The following is a 17,585-nucleotide window of genomic DNA, read 5'->3' as shown; positions in this document are numbered from 1 at the left end:
CACAAACAAAAATCTGCTGTAAATGCCAGGAAAAGAGGAAAAGCGATTTCAACAGAAAATACTGTATGCCAGTTCCTTGACATTTATTAGATCATTTTAGTATCCATTTGAATTATTCTGTATTCCTTAATAAAAAATAACAATGCAAAACATTGCTATTTGGAAAGGAAAATGCACTTACCCACTTTTTAGCAAACTTTCAGAAGGATGATTAATTAGGAATAGAAAAAAAAGGAACAGTGCAAACAAAAATTAGGACAAAAAGACACATGAGAAAATGAAAATTAAACAAACCATTCAAAAAGCTATGAAAACATACAGAAATAATAAGCCATGGGAATGTGGGTTGATATTCTGATAACTGGCAATCAGAATTAATGAAAGTGAGTAAAGGGATGTGAATTAAGTTAATTCAGTAAAAGTCACAGGGGAATTTCGTTTGTAATTGTAAGACCTGGATAAAGTCCCAGTGCAAAGTTAGGAAGTCAGGTCGCCTACGAAAATATAGTTCAGTTTCCTCATCTGTAAAAAAACAGATACTACTACTAACCACTCAGGACCAATGGGTCGGGTAGAAAGGGAAGCCAGTACAAATACTGCTTTTGGAAAGAGAATGAAGCAAACCCTGTTTAAAGATATTTAGCAGCTCTGTTCTTCTATTATTATTATTATTATTATTATTATCTTATTATTATTATTATTATTATTTAAAAACCATTTCCTGGTGGTCCTGTTCTCAGCCTCATAGATCCATTATGAAGATCAAGTGAGAATCAGATATGAAAACATCTTGTCAACTATAACTGCAATTCAAATATTATTTGTTCAAGTTCATAAAGCAGAAGCTAAGGGTAAGGAGATACGGTCTTAATGCTCCATCTTCCCATTTTAGTTCCCTTTCAGTTGATTAGAGGAAAAACAATAAACCAAATGGTCCATGTTGTGTAGTCCTGATGAATCAGAACTCACGTTGGCTCTACTGCTAGCTTCACGAAGGGATTTACTAGTAAGTGGCATAAACCTGAAGCTAAATGCAAAAACTATCTGCAGAATTCTGTGCTAGAAACACAAAGAAAGATGTCAGAGCAAAAGAATTCAGGAATATTGACAGGGCTCCAAATTCATTTTTAGGTCTTGAGATAAGATCCAGTATCACATGCTTACTTTCCTCCTCATGTGACTGCCTCACTCTGCTTGATTTTCTTTGGATTACTATAAATGATTCACATTTATTAAATTAATTATGAGATTCAACTAACTCACAAAAGCAAGTTGTAGGCAAAATAATACAATCTGAAATATTAAACGAGGGGCATCTAACCAAGCAAAGAACATCACTGAGAATAGAAATATTCTCTTGAAAAACTTGGGTGAAATGGCAAGCAGAGCCAAGAGCAGTTGTTTTCCACACACCAAGAATGATACAGGCTCTTGGTCTGAGGTGTTAGTAATGTTATTCTTTCTTGAAAATCAAATAAGCTTTCTCTTCACAAGTGGGGGGAACCTCAAACCTTTTCATTCTGGAAGGAGTCCAAACTGAAGGATATGGAGATGTAGTGGGTCGATGGGAACCTCTTCCCGCCTTCAATTTTTCCATGCCAAACTTGGCCCTGACATCCCCACAGAGAGTCCCACTGTCTCTTCACTCTAAACAAATATGATTCTCTCCACTCCTGTTCACATTTCTTTTTTTCTGTCATGAAAAGATTGTTTTGATATGATTATTCTGCCTCTTACTTCCAGAGGAAATTTGAACATGTCATTCTCTGCTGGTCTATTTCCTCATCTCCTCAGTGGGACTAAGAATGACCCCTGTGAATACAGGAATCATATTCACCTAACACAGTAGTGAAACAATGCATGGGAATATGGTATAGAAACTGAGAAGCACTATATAGCAGTATTACTACTATTATCATTAACTGGTTAGCATAGTGGTTACATGCGTGTTGACATTTCTCTACACTCATGTAAAATCTATATATAGTCTGTTGTATGTAAATTATAATCTGAATTAAATAAAACCTACTTTGGGAAAGATCGTTCAGCAGGGTAACATCCACTCTGTTTATCATGCATTAAAGTAGTATACACCAAAGCAGTCCCCATTCCTATGTGAGGAAGTACAAAATGCACGGATTTCTTTTACCAGAGTCTCCCGAGACTCATTTGATTAACTAGCTTTTCTGGGGCAATAGTGAGCACTCAACCTTCATTATGCTCTTTCTGGGGAGATTATTTGTTCCATGCACACGTGAAGCTCTATGAAGGGGTATAAACACTACCGGGGCATCTTTTAGGTAGCATTCCCCCAATAAGATAATCTTGTCACAAGTCTCTTGCAGTCCGTCTGGACTATCCAATTCCATCTGCATCTCAATATGGGTACAAAGAGGGATCCTTCCTATTTTTGCATTTTCCAGTTCCCTCTCCGGGTGTCACTGGATTGGCCTGACCCTAGTGGTAGTAGTGGTAATAATAATAATAATAATAATAATAATAATAATACACATAAATTATATTCTGGGGCACTAGATCATGATAATAGCAAGGGAACTGCTAATCTTCAATGGTATGGAAAGTCTGGGGAGTTCATTTCTGCTTCTGATGAGCTGAGCTGCGGCAAATTCACAATCACTTTGTAAAAATCATTCCACTTGACTTCCTGCACTGCACATTTTGCCTTGTCATGGAACAGATTGTGTGTATGTTGTCTTTCTGTTAAGACCATCTGACCTTGGAAATGAGATGAAAACACACTAGACCAAGCAAAAAACTAATACACAATTTCCTCTCTATTGGTGCTTTGCAAATTTTAATGAAAAAATAAATATTTAAGATGGAAAAGTATGGTTAACAAATGTTTCAACAGCTGCCTTTAGATGAGACTTTACCCTGGTGATGAAATTCAGGAAGTGATCTTAAGATGGGAGAATATTGTATCACCTGGCCAGTCACTAGTCTGAAACACTTTGAGAGAGTTGGAATCCAGGTGGAAGCAGGTACTATAACTAGATCTACATGTGAGCTTAATATCCATACTCACAAAGTGAAAACTATGCAAAAGCATTGAACTGCTACCTAGTCTCCCAATTTCTAGTCATCCTTGGCCAATCTCATTTTTATAATTCAGTTGACTTTGGAGATGAATATCCCCATTCTGCAAAGTAAGAAAAATTAAGAAGAGACCATTTGCATGAGACTTCCCATTGAAGTTCTATTCAAGGTCACAGCTAGCAAGGTCCCTCAAAGGAAGTATATATTTACAGAAAATGATGTCTGGCTTCGTTCCGACTCTTACTATTCTCAGTCACTTGGTATTCTAAGGTCAGCAGAGGCCTCTGTTTCCATGAGCTGGTCACACAGGTGTTTCTGATTCAATTATGCTAAGGAGAAATGGCATAGTGGGGTCTCTCTAGCATGGCTTGAGAAACTGGCAGTCTTAGGATAAGAGCCACAGACTAGAATACAGTATTGGATGAGTCTTTAATAAAGCTAATTTGGTCTGGGAGGAGGGGTATGGGGGCTCAGGAAAAATGAGAAATGTTTATCAGCCTTGGTTATTGTTTTAATTTAAAAAAAAAAAGCAGAAAATTGAATTATTTGGAAGGGATACATGAAGTGTTTTCTACTTTATCAAATAGAACAATGTCCAGAAAGAAGTAGGCATTGCTACTTAGCCTCAAAAATGTTACTATTTGGGCATATCCAAGACAACGTTCTAATCTGACATCCAGAAGTGAGGGAGGTTTATCCTTAGTTTCAACAAGCTCCATATCTCTCAAAGGTTGTGTGTCACATGCTATATCTCTCATGTGACAAATGATGACAGTAAAGTTGTAAGAGTAAGGGACTTGCTCAAGGTCACAGAGTTTGGCAGCTAAGGTATAGGCTCCATAATATATACTTCTTAAGCCACTAGACAACCTGTTCTTCTAGAAAACCATGACCCCAAGTTTAAGCCAAGGTCATTCTACTGTAGCACTGAAGTGATCAGTGGTAAAAATAAGAGCAGGATCCCCTTGTGACAAAATCAAGTTGCTATTTTTGATCATATATCTCCAACTAGGGGATACCGTCTGGCTTAACAAGGTCCATAGGTCGCCTGAAATGCAAAATTGTGGGAAAGTATTTTTTTTCTCCTGGGCACTAGTTCCCTAAATTTTATCAAATTTTCAGTGGGGCCTGTGACAATAACCCTTGCCACCCAACTCCCACTACTCCAAACCCCAGTTCAAAAAGAAAGAAGTTAAGATCAGAATGACTTGGCTTGTTTGGAAAGATTGCTTAGCATCTGACTAGGTATGTGGGAGTTCTTTAAATATGGCCACAATTGAGTCAATCTGAAGAGGGACTGTAAGAGCTGCTGAGGGGAAAGGAGGCCAGTCCTAGTGCAACACAATCCTTCTTCATCCTAGAATGCTGTCAGCCTTGTGAAACTCAGTTGAAAAGGACATCTCAGGAAACTCCAAGGGGAGAGAGATAGACTGGACTCCATCAAACTAAAAAAAATGATTGTGTTTTAAGGGATACTACCAAGAAAGTGAAAAAGACAACTGGCAGAATGGGAGAACATAGTTGCAAATCATATATATGATAATGGTTTAGTATCCAGAATGTATAAAGAACTCTTTCAGCTAAATAATAAAAAGACAATTTAATTTTTTAAATGGGCAAAGTATTTAAATAGACATTTCTTCAAAGAAGATTTACAAATGGTCAACAGACACATGAAAAGATGGCCAACATCACTGCAAATCAAAACCACTGTGAGATACTATTGTACACATACGAGGGTGGCTATAAGAAAACAGATAATAAGAACTATTGGCTAAGTTGTAGAGAAATGGGATTTCTCATACATTCCTGATGGGTATGTAAAATAGTACAGCTACTTTGGAAAACAGTTTGGCAGTTCCTCAAAAAGTTAAACATAGAGTGACCATATCACCCAGCATGTTCAATCCTAGGTATATATCCAAGAGAGTTGAAAACATAGGTCCACATGAAAACATAGGCTCACATGAATACATAGGTCCACATGAAAACATAGGTCCACATGAACATGAATGTTCATGGCAGTGTTACTTGGAGTAGCTACAAAGTGGAAACAACTCAAATGTCTATCAACTGATGAACTGATAAATAAGATGTGGTAAAGCCATATAATGAAATACTATTCAGTATAAAAAGGAACAAAGTGCTGATATATGTGACAGCATGAATCTTGAAAACATGATGTCATATGAAAGAAACCAGTCACAAAAGGCCACATGAGATTCCATTTATATGAAATGCTCAGAATAGGCAAGTCCTTAAAGACAGAAAGTAGGGTGGTGGTTGCCCAGGGCTGGGGAGGGAGGGTTGGGGAATTATTATTCACAGGTCAGGATTCTTTTTAGGGTGATGGAAGAGTCTTGCAATTGATTGTGGTGATGGTTGCACAGCTTTGTGAATATACTAAAAACTACTGAATTGTATACTTTAAAAGGGTGAATTTTATGGCATGCAAATGACATCTCAATTTTTTTAAAAAAGAGCTCAAGGGGAGAAAAATTCAGGAGGGATAGAATTTTGGAAAGTCTGAATTCAAAGGGATCTTAATGAACATTAGAGATCACCAAAAGCAGGGTTTCTCAAGTGGGCTCTATGAAGCCCAAGAGACTTCAGGTGGGCAGCGAAGAAATGCAGAGGTGGAAAGGAACACGGTATCTTGAGCACGGGGCCCCTCTTCTTGACCCCCTGCCCTTCACTCTATCCAGAGCAGCTCTCATTTTAGTTATTTCACATGCTGGCCTTCTTGGTAGGATTTGAAGAACTGATACTGCAACTCAAAATAGCCTGAATTAAATTAGAACAGTGTTATCATTTTATGGATGAGAAAACTAAGGCCCAGCTCATTTGCAGCACAGCCAGGGTAAGAATCCTGGTGGCTGAACACCCAACCTGAGCCTTTCTCGGGGTGCTGTCCTTCAGGTGTGAGCCCTAATCTTAACTCCTTTTTGGATACTGAGCCTCCACACCAATGATTCTCAACCTGTGGTCTCCAGACCAGCCGGCAGCATCAGCATCACCAGGGAATTGGTTAGAAATGCAAATTCCTAGACCACACCCCGGACCTCTCAGAAATCCTTGGGGTGAGACCCAACGATCTGGGTTTTGAGACGCTCTCTAGATGAGTCTGATGCTCACTCAAATCTTGAAAACCACTGCTCCGGGTCACTCAAAGGCAGCACATGGAGCCACGAAACAGAACTGTGGACCCCTTGCACTTGCCCCTAGTGCCTAGAACATAACCCCTGAGCAAATGTCCCTCCAAAGAAAGTCAGTCGGGAGCAAGTACTAACAGAGGTGGCTGAGGAAGCTGATTAGTGGGGAAAGAAGGTTGGAGATGATGTTGTCAGGAAGAGAATACCACCAACCCACATTTAAAAATGGAAGGTGCCGATAAGAGAAAATAAATAACGAACAAGGAGCAAATATAATTTAGTAAGAATTCTGAGCATGTAAGGCTGGTATCGAAAGATCTGATTTAGGAGCAATTTATGCCAATTGGCAACAACATGAGAGTTGCCAGAAATGTTTCTGAATTAATTCTAAATTGGTATATGAATATCTAGCTGGCTTGAGGCCATCGGAGAAAAATGATCATGATAGTCTTTAATCAAGCCCGAGTTGCTGCTTCTTTCTCCTTTACATTTTAAATACCACTCTGGAATTGGAAACTTAGCAAAGGACTAACCTTTTGGTCAGGGAAGATTCACAATCAACTCAATCTAAGGAAATAGGAAAGTCTGTGATTTCTTAAAAATTCAGAACCTGCTGGCTGGGGATGGGGTAGCAGGGTGATAAACATTATATATCCTGGAGCTTGCTTGATGCAAGAAAGAGAGCCCTCCTGCGGTCCAGATGTTCAAAGTGATAAAATGCACTTCAAATGTGAAAATGACTTGCACTCTATCAAACAGCTCCTTTGGAGATACCAGCCTAATAAATAAGGTCATTGCACGTTATTTGACTTGAAGGAACTTTACGGCCACCCCAACTCTAGCCAAGAATCACTTCCAAGTGACTGGCATTCTCATTAGCACATGCCTTAGAAATTTACTTAACAAACAGATACCAAACATTCATCTGTAGCTTAATCCACAAATGTTAGAAGGATATTTCTGAAACTAGCAGACTAGTGTAGATGGAAGGAATTTGTGAAGTTTTCTTTTACATGATCAATGGAGGGGGGAAAAAATCTGTATTTTTTTTTTTTTTTTTTTTTTTACCTCTTGGCCCATTTCCATGCTGCAAAGTTTTGTTGATTGAGCTTTGGCATCAACCATAACATTAAACATGGTGCATATTGACTGTGGGACTCGAAAATCTGTTGATCGACTGGTTTTTTGCAGCTTAACTTCAAATGCAATCCTGGTTCTATTAAAACAAAGTAGGAAAAGACCAATTCAGCATTCATGGCAGCAGGTGGAGGAGACATTTTCTGAGAGGTCAGTGAAAAAGAAAATTGAAGGCTGTAATCAGTTTCAATCGACAATGACTTCACATGTGTTCTTTTAAAAATGACTTTCCCAACTAAGGAAGGCCTATTCACGGAGACAGCCATGGAAACCCTCCCTTTCTCGGCAGTACACGGAACACCTGTAGCTCGGCGTATTTCTGTCTATAGTTTACATGCTATGGAGATCCCTAATTGCAGGAGAATGAATGAATTAACAAAAACCCAATTATAGCATTATAGCATATGTAAGTTCTCTCACATTGGCAACTGCCTACCTTGAATCACTTCATTAAAAAAACAAAAAACAAAAAAGCAGCTTTTAATCTTCCAAATCTCATGGTGGGGAAAAAATCTTAAATGACATTTATTGTTTTTTTTTTCCTTTTGGTTTTGAAAGAGACTGAAGTAAAAAAAAAGATCCAGTTGTTATATGGTTTTAAAGACTAAAAAAATAAGATAGGTACCTTTGGGGAGGAAAGTTAAATTAGGAGGAGTGGTATCAGGGGACTTCCACTTTATTTGTTGGCAATGTCTATTATTCTGTGATCAGAGAATATATCTCTCTATATTTTTAAGAGTATATATTTTTAGTAAGTGAAAATGGCACAATATACTTACCAATTCAAGAACTGTGTGATGGTGCAAGCTTAATGGGACATAATTCTGACATAGGTCAAATTATGATCCCAGCAACGTGCTAACTGCTCACAGGAAAAACCTAGTCGGACACAGCCAGCTGGTAATACAGTGTGAGATTTAATCCTTGGTATCGGCATTGTAAAGGGGACCAGCTAGATTTTAAAAGGTTTTAGAGAAGTGGGTCACATCATCCCATGTCTTGAAAGAAAAGCACCTGGTTAGTAAGTGGTTTTATTAAAGCTCCTTTCGCCCAGTGCATCTTTTCAGCATTGTTCGCCGTCAGGTTCTGGAGATCATGCAGCCACCAGGAAAGCATTGCTTCAAGAGGTATTAGTAGCAGTTTTCTAACAGTGCAGAGGAGGACCACACAGCTAGTTAGCTCAGGAAAGGATGCCAGCTTGCTAACACACCCTGAGTGCATGCAGGGAAGCCAAGTATAATTTCTAAGGTTGGAAGCCTAGTTCTTAAGAAAAAAACTTAAAAGAAAAAAAAAACCCTTAAAGCACTCCTATATATTATATGATCATGTTAAAGATAAATGTATTTTGGCTTCTAAAGACTCGGTGCATTGAAGTAGCTTTCTAATCATGATGATCATTTTAAGCTACACTGAAAATACATCCTTTTCTGGTCTTGTGAAAAGGAGGTCTGATGGGGACTGAGTTGGACAGGTCCCTGTGCTGATCTTCTGAGGCCGGCACACCAGTTCCGGCCCAACTGGAGAAAGGGGAGTGCTACATCGTTCCCTTACAACGAAGTAAATGTCTTCTGTTTTCACAGGGGAACTGTGTATTGCCCTTGGAGGGTGTGAAAAGAGGAAACCAAATGCAAAATTAGTATGACTGTGAGGGCTCCATGGAGGAAAATGCCAGGGATGGAGAGGTTACTGAATTCAACTGACTGTCCTTGAGGACAGGGTTAGGGAGCTGGGTTTCGATGGCACACAGTATCTGGTATAGACTAGACTAGAGGCTCTGTCATGTCCATCAGATGAATGATTTAAATTTCCCAGAAACTTGGAAATGAAGAGTGCTTGATTTACTTTGGATGTTGTATATTTACATCTATGAAATAATGTCCTTATGGTGATGTCCTTCTAGAACGACGACTGTTTATTCCATCACAAAGAGGAAAGCATAGATTCTAGGCTCTAGTCACATAGATTCTATGTCTTAAAACATCCAAGGACTTTTTCATGTTTTACCCTCTGCATCTGGAGGTCAGGGGATGATATTTGCACTTATATTTGCAGTTGTCTTCTTTTGTCTGGGGATGTAATTGGAAGGGACATCAAGAAATTTAAGCATCTGATGTCAAGTGTGAATGTGCAGTTGATCAGCTTCTGTTAATAAGAGGTTACTCAACAGCTACTATGTGCCAAGCATGATACTGGGACCTGGGGAGGGCCAGGAGCTCAAAATAAATAAGATAAACTCCCTGCTGGTGAGGAGTTCACACTCTTTGAGGTGGCTGGCCACAAAGATTTGTGGTAACAGTCATTGTCTACCTTTCACATCCACATGTCTTCCCATTTTTCCCCCATCAACTCCCCACTTCCTACTCCCTACTTGAAAGACTGGCTTCTCAGAAGGGCATATCTATTTTTTTGTACAATTGTGTGCACAGATCAGAAGCCAGTAAGTGTTCATTCTAATGTGCTGCAGCCCTGACTACAGATCAGGAGAGAATTTTTCACCACAGGGGAACTGCCCCATAAGAAGTCTTTGGTGGAATGGTTTGGCTGCAAGAAAAGAGTTGCTTTTCCTAAAACTGATGGAGACTATATAGGAAATGATAGAATTCAAAATTCTAAGGAAACATCTTGACCTTGAACAATAGGTCTGCCTTTGGTTTTAAGAGTAGGAAGAAAAGAATGAAACACACAATTTGGATTGCCAGGACTTTGAGCTTCCAGAAGTGCCGTCAAACACCTGCCCAGACTCCCCCCAGCATGTACCTCCTTCCCCAGTTTCTGCTGAGATGTTCACCTGCCTGGACCTGCATTGTTCTTTTGCCCTTTTGGGTTCCAGTTTTGACGTTATTACTTCTCTTTTCTTCTTCCAAGATATAAAATTCAGATCACTCCCAGACAAACCCAGCCCCCATCACCCACAACTGATCCATCAACGAAACTACACAACATCTGGAGATCTGGAGTGGCCTGCGCTGCTTGTGGTCTTTCTTTTTTTCTTTTTGTTTTGAATGAAGAAAAATAATGGAATGATTATGAACTGGAAAGGAACTTGGATGTGTGTCTGGGGAGAGACAGGGTGATGATAATGATGTTAAACCAGAGGAATTCCATCTCTGTGTCTGATACACACATCTAGATCCTCCAGGAGGGAAGGGATGCGGTCTCTCATTCTTCACGGCATGGCACACCAGGAATGTAGCACTGTGTCTGGCAGGTAGGAGAAGCTAAACAATCTTTGTTGACTGGATGCATATTGTTCTCATTTTCTTCTCTTCACCTTCTCAGAACACTCTACCTGAGAACTTCAAGTGCAGCATTCCCACCTCGACCCTATATGCCATAGCCACAAAGCAGGCAATTTATAGAAAGTTCACATGGATGTTTAACATCTCCTGCCCCCTCACTGATGTCTAGTTAGATTTGGGGCAGGACAACTCAGAGTCAGCACAGAGTATGTGCTCAGTTCACGTATATGGAACAAATGATGTTGCTCCTGCTCACATTTCTGCAAAGGTACTCATTTCCTGTTACCTGTACCAGGTTTCCGGGCTCCAGAACTGTGCATACTTCTCTTTTCTCCATCAGCCATCCCCCTCACACACACACTGACACCTTACATGCATACTTTCTAAGTAAATATTGTGTGTCAGGTGCTGCTAGATACCAGGGATACAGAGAAGAACAAGAACAGACATGGGTCCTTTTCTCATGGAGCGAAGTGAAAAAACTGGCTACCATATCATGTGGGGTTTGGGACAGACGTGGGGCAGGTGAACAGGAGCTAGACTTGGGTGGCCACTGCTCCAGCTGACTTGGACAAGCAAGCACCTTCTCCAAAAAAAATCCAAATTATGGCCAATTGAAAGAGTGGCCACCTACCATTCTCTGAGTCAGAGTGTAGTGGGGAAGGCGTGCGGGGCCCGTCCAGCCACTGAGGCTTACCTTTTGACACAAGATTCAATCATGTCACTTGCCATCAGCTTCAGCCGTTGTTCTAGGTGCTTTCCAAACTCTTCCTCAGGCCAGTGCAAATCCCGAATGAAGGTCTGAAGGGCATCGAGTTTCCAGAACAGATCTTCTGAAGTGCCTGATCCATTACTGGCAGGATAAAAATTAGAAAACGAGAGTCACCCACGGCTTTGGATTCTGGAAAAGCTGACACAAAGACAACTAGGTGCTAGAAGGCTTAAGGCAAACAGTGGCTTGAACATACAAAACGACGCGTGTTGGCGGTGGAGGTGGGGGCCATCTCCACCGGCAGATTTTGAGTTTTACCATACATGACTTAGTCTGCTTTGTTCGGCCAATTATTCCAGACCAGTGAGAAGTCTGAGGAAAGAAAGGTGTTGCCCCACAATGACGAGGAGAATGGTGTATGGTAAAAATCAGCCTTCTTTTAATAACCACATTAACACATGTGATGATTCAGATGAAGGCCACGAACCAGAGGGAGAAGTAAGTTTCAACGGATAATAACTACATGGCATCATGCAGTTATTAAAATTCAGGGTTTCATGCACTTCCCCAGCTCCCCTCCAGAGTGGAGGTGTGTTGAAGATTGCACAAGACTTTCAGTTTTAAAAGGACAGTGCTAACAAAGTGGTGAGCGAGGACCTGCTTTCTCTCTTGAAGAGCTGGAAAGAAACTGGGGTGACTCAAATCAAGACGAGTACATCTGGATACCTTGAGTCCAAGATTCTTGTTCAGTTTGGTTCTCACTCCAATTATCATAGACCAGCCTGTTGCATAGGCAGCCCCAGGACGAGGTGAGTTGTGGGGTGGGGGGCGATGAGCCAACAGGGGATATTTGCAAAGCGTTAGGGCTCAAAACCTGAGCTCTTTTTACCATTGTACCACCTTACCCAGTTGCCTGTACAGATGGAGAAATTGGTCTTGATTCCCTTCTGTACAATGAAGTCTAAGAAACTTTTACCTGGGGCATCCACGGAAAGCCTGTGTATGGGAAATGCTCCATCTCTCACCCTCTTGTCTTTCTCTGGCTGGCTTTCCCTTTGGTTAACAGTCCCATTTGGAGCTCTGAGGGGTGGCCACCCACCCCCCTTCCTCGCATACCACTAATGCTAACACGGTAATTTATAAAATGTCCAACACACCATGCATTACCACTTGTTCTGACATCGTCTATAGAAACAGATGAGAGTGGGTGTTTCTATTGTGACAGATGCCAGCTGCATTGAATTAATGCTTCAGAGAGAAATATAGCTAGTGCATAAACGCATACACAGCTACTGTGGGGTGGGGAGGGGGCAAACTCCCAGCATGCTGAGAGGGAGCCTACGGCCTGGACCAACAGGGTAATGTTTCCAAGGACAGACCAGTCTGAGGTCAGTACGTAGATGTATCTGACACGAAGGAGCAGGTAACATGGAAACACGTCCTTAAAAATGAAAAGTGGCAAAGGAGGAAACTGGAATTATGAAAAGATATAGAATCAGGCATTTCCTGGCGGGTGATTGAGGATCTACGCCTTCTATTCAGATCCTGCCATAAGCACCGTTCAAAAGTGGGGGAATGCGTTATTTCTCCGTGAAAGTTCAGCCTTCCCCCTACTCCCCATCCTATGCTTGGGAAAAAGAAACCCCAACTTTGTCTAGTCTAAACCCCGTTTTGGAACTGCATGGTTGTATGTTTTAAATCATTAAGTACATATGAATGCAATAATTGGTATTTATTACAACAACATTTTGACACCCATCTGGTTTCAGAGTTTCAAAAAATTCTTCTAGGGTTTTTTTTTTTTTCTTTGAAGAGCTTATTATTAAGTTTTGACATGAGGAAAAGAATATTTTCTTTTTATTTTTAAGATAAACTGTTAATGTTAAGGCAATAGCACCAAGACTATTTTGATTGCTGAGCAGTTACCAAAATGTGTTCCCACTCATGCCTTAATTAATTGAATGGAGACCATTATCTGCTTTATTACAATGTCTTGATTCATATCTTTTCAAAAACAATGTCACAGAGCATGCATAGAAGAAGGTGAGAAAAGCTTTCAGATATTTATATTTTAATTTTTAACAGACTACCTAATCTAACTTTTGATATAGTCATCTTAGCATGAATATGATTTACTTTTTTTAGAAGAATTTTTTTTCAGTTATAAATTTTTGGAGGTTTTAATTTGTCTTTAAAAGAGAATCAGACACATTAACTATATGATTTCATTGTGCACTTGTGAACGAATAGAGGTTTTTAAAAATGTTGGGCAACTTCGAAGCAGCCAAGTAGAGCAGTCATTTAACGCCCTGTTTCTACCTGGATCACTGCAGAAATAAAAATGTTGAGGGCCATCTTGATGAATGTGATTTCGAGATTTCAAAACATCACGGCCAGTTTCAGATCATTTTTTATTCCTTTGATAATAACACTTTCCTTTGAAAATGTGCCAATTTATTCTTTCAAGAAAAAGCTTATCTGGCCTATAATTAGCTGTGGTCTAAGAAAAGGATCAAAGGAGGGTATAGAATCACTAAACCCTATTTCACTTATTAAATCATGCACATGGTTTTAATTTAATTTCCCTGAGGTAGAATTTAGGGGTGCTGGATCTTCTTCTTGCTATGGGAAAAAAAGAAAGTGGGTTCACTTCCTAAGCTAGAAGTGGCAGCTCAACCTCGACCCCTGAGCTCCTGCCTTTAAAGGGGCGGCCAGGCCTCCCCAAAAGACAAACCCCATGCATTCCTGGCATTTGTATAGATGAATGTAAAGAATGGCCCTATCCTCATACCACAGATGATACGGCTACTGCAAAATTTAATTATTTGTTGTTTGATTCTTGCATTCTCAAATTTAGATATTTTCTTGCTACCTAGATCCCAATGCTCCATATTGCATTATGACCTTGGAAAGTATCTTTACATAACATAGACATTACTAAGGCTTGATCCATTCAGAAGTTTTCATTTAGCCCTGAACATACTGTTACTATATCCTGCCATTTGCTGACACCAGAAATATGCTTTATGGTTTAAACAGTCTCTAGGAATTTTTTATTTAAAGAAAACCCCAACTTCTAGGTAAGTGTGCTTTCCTCTTAGATTTGGATCAGGCCAGAGATGACTGGACAACCCATCAAAGAGGTTTCTTGGACTATTTTTGAATGAAGAACTCCTAGAGTCATGGCACCTGAATTAAAAAAAAAAAAAAAAGAAAGAAAGAAAAGCAACAACAAAAACAAAACAAAATATGGGCAGTCTCCTTTTGCAAAAGAATTCAGGAAGTGAAACATAGTCCTCAAGCGTTCAGTGGGCGTAAGACAAATTGTTAGTGCTGTATATATAGCAAACGTCTTACAAACACACTGCATGCCAGAAATAAACAATATTGTCTCTGTATGATCAGCAAAATATGTCTAATTATCCATCTCCATCTCTGTTATATAGGATGTATAGAAATAAACAATACATATCCATGCCAAGATCACTTAAATTTAAATTAGATCTAATGTGAACTGAATACACACTCAGCATCATATATAGCAGCCATCCATGACGGTGCCGAAAAAGTAGGCATTTGTGGGATGCCTAGAGGGATGTTAACTGGTAGATTTGGTACTTTGGGAAGGTTCACATTGGGTAGGTTCACATTGGGTAGGTTACTGGTTAAACTCCTGTGGAAGAAACAGACAGAAAGAAAAAATACCATCACAGTGACAATGCAGATGTGGCAGAAGCACATGAACAGTTGTAAATAAATTGGCTAAGTCCACGGCAAGACAACAGTGAAAACTCAAGCAACACACTTCAGGAGACAGCTTATGGATAGGGAGCTGTGGTGCGGTTCAGGATTCAGAGAGAAATGACAAAAGTGAATGGAGAAAAATTAACCACAGAGTGACTTAAAAGTGTGGAAACTCAAAGACACCTATACACAATGATCACATTATTTAAATGCCTTGGTGAGGGGCTTTTGGCTTCCAAATCTACTGCCGTGAGAGTCTAGAACTTGTCTGATGCCAAGAACTTGAAGTTCATGGAATTCTTGGCATTGGTGGAGCTGGGGCTGCTGGGGAAATAGCTGGGGTTGATAGCAATGGTGGCGCATTTTCATTTTCTTTTATTCATAAATTATTTTTGATCGAGGCACATTTCTCAAGTCAGATATTAGACACAAGGCATGATGGGAAGTTCACCCACTTGAACACATACTTTCCAATTGTTACTTCTGAAGACAGGTGTATGTGCAACAGGGTGTCATAGTTGATGGCAAAGATGAAGGAATTGTATCAAGAAGAAGGATTAGCTTTGAATAATTGTATAAAACACTTAAAGAAACGTCCTCCCTCAAACTAAGTCCAATTAAAACGGAGAAATGTTTACACACGCAAAAAGACACCTAGGAAAAGAAAAGAATCCCAAGCTCCCCTCTAATTCTAAATTCTTGGAGCACAAGTGGATTTCAAATGTGGCCTTGTGTTAGAGTAGTCACCCTTGGAAGTGAGATAGAGACTGGGAGAAAGAAAGCAGGGCTTTAGAGGTGCTGGGGATGTTCTGTTTCTTTATCTGTGATTGTTACAAGGGTGTGTTCAGTCTGTGAAAGTTAACCAAGCAGCACATTTTTCTGTAAAATGTTAAAATTAATAAAAAGATAAAAAATGTGACCTGCATCAGTTCTTTGTTTTTTGAACGAAGATGGATCAACTGACGTGATGGAGAGATGGATAACTTTATGAATAAAGAGAGAAATAAAACAAAAACAAAACCCCAACTCGAATCGAGCGTATCTCTGTGGAAGGACTGCGGCATTTACTGCTCCACAAACTGGCACTGTGTGTCTTCTGTAGTGGCATTTTAAGGGTGCTCCATCCAGCCAAAGTCACTGGCACGGTAGAGCCCAGCCTAACTCTGCATCTGAGAGGAGCCTTCCTGTTTAAGTGGAGTTGACAGAACTTTGGCACAGGAGTTGAGGGTTTCTTTTTGGATCTTGCAGAAGAGCAAGTTTTGCCAAAGCAGCTCTGCCCCGGGCAAGCTGTGTTTGACTAACAGAACTCTTGCAAGGGCTGGAGCTGCCTCTGGGCTTGCTTAGCAGGGCAAGCCTCCGGATAAGTCAGAAATCCTGGAACCTACAGAGAGTCTGGACACCTGCCTCCCTCCAGAAACAAGTTACTCTTTCCCAATGGCAACACGAATGGAAAAACCTAGAATGCAAAATTGCCAACCTGGCATTCTTTTCCTTAAGGGAAACAGGTGTCACACAGGTTTGTTCTTCACACTTCACATTTTGGGAAAGCCAATTACACTTCTCTACTTGGGATGAGAGGGTGCTCTTCTTGGAACGGTCAAGAGATTAGCTAAAGAGGACTATGAAGTAGAAGGAACAATGGAACTTTTCTTCGATGTTTCTCTGTTTAACTGGAGAATCTGCCTCTGAAGTCAGTCCCTGGTGGCTCTCAGACTTAAACACTGCCATGTAACAAAACCATTGGCGATTTCCATGAAGACATGTGTAAGCCTACATAAGCAAATGTGATCATTAGATGATACACACACTGAATAATGATCAAGGAATTAGGAGATCTTTAGAGATGGTGGCCTGGCAAGTTAAAATGTCAATTCAAACAAATTAAAAGTAGCTAGGAATGAATAACATACAGATGTATGCAAAAGCAACTTAATTTAAACATATTAGTGGATGGTGGGTACACAAATTAGAAATGAGCTTTGTTTTGCATATGCAAATTTGAAAAATACTTATATTAATCAGAACATACTGTATTTGTAAAATATGACATTTTGGCTGGACTACTGTGCTGGACTCATGTAGAAACATTTCCTTCATGTGACATACTATAATGCTCTATGTTTAAAAGACTAAAACATGCTTGATATTTCTGTTTAGCAAAATAATAGCGTGTACTACTAATGTTACTAATATTTTATTTGGATATTAATAACTTATATTAATAGTCAAAGAGGCAATTCCAAACATAATATACATGTGAAAAGGGAGAATTTTCTAGTAGCACACGGGTCAGATCAGGCTCCAGGAGCTGCTGATGGATATAACAAATTATTATTTTAGAGGGCCCTTCAGCAACTACCTAAAAACAAGTCCCCTCACATGCTTCTCTGTGAGAATCATAATGGGATATCTCTGGATAGTATAAAAAGTGTGAACTGCAATCCTAACAACTGATATATGTTAAAAAATAGACTCATTCTGGGGCACCTGCCTGGCTTAGTTGGAGGAGCGCATGACTCTTGATCTTGGGGTTGTGGGTTTGAG

The 17,585-nt window shown here is 39.9% G+C and overlaps 1 protein-coding gene across 8 annotated transcripts in view; it reads right to left on the bottom strand.

Annotated features, from left to right (window-relative positions):
* The window catches only part of CADPS (calcium dependent secretion activator), a 466,596-nt gene that overhangs the window by 70,078 nt on the left and 378,933 nt on the right, over positions 1 to 17,585 (bottom strand). For 5 of the 8 annotated variants that reach the window (XM_078076428.1, XM_078076406.1, XM_078076409.1 and 2 more), the window contains 3 exons: positions 14,824 to 14,970; positions 11,283 to 11,438; positions 7,278 to 7,425 (listed from right to left, as the gene is read on the bottom strand). In XM_078076428.1, the coding sequence (XP_077932554.1) occupies positions 7,278 to 7,425; positions 11,283 to 11,438; positions 14,824 to 14,970 (451 nt within the window). The remainder of the gene's footprint in view (positions 1 to 7,277; positions 7,426 to 11,282; positions 11,439 to 14,823; positions 14,971 to 17,585) is intronic. The other 3 variants (XM_078076421.1, XM_078076426.1, XM_078076431.1) reach the window with 1 other exon arrangement.

This window comes from Halichoerus grypus, chromosome 1, assembly GCF_964656455.1.
Source record: "Halichoerus grypus chromosome 1, mHalGry1.hap1.1, whole genome shotgun sequence".
Lineage (NCBI taxonomy): Eukaryota > Metazoa > Chordata > Mammalia > Carnivora > Phocidae > Halichoerus > Halichoerus grypus.
This window is presented reverse-complemented; position numbering and strand designations above follow the sequence as displayed.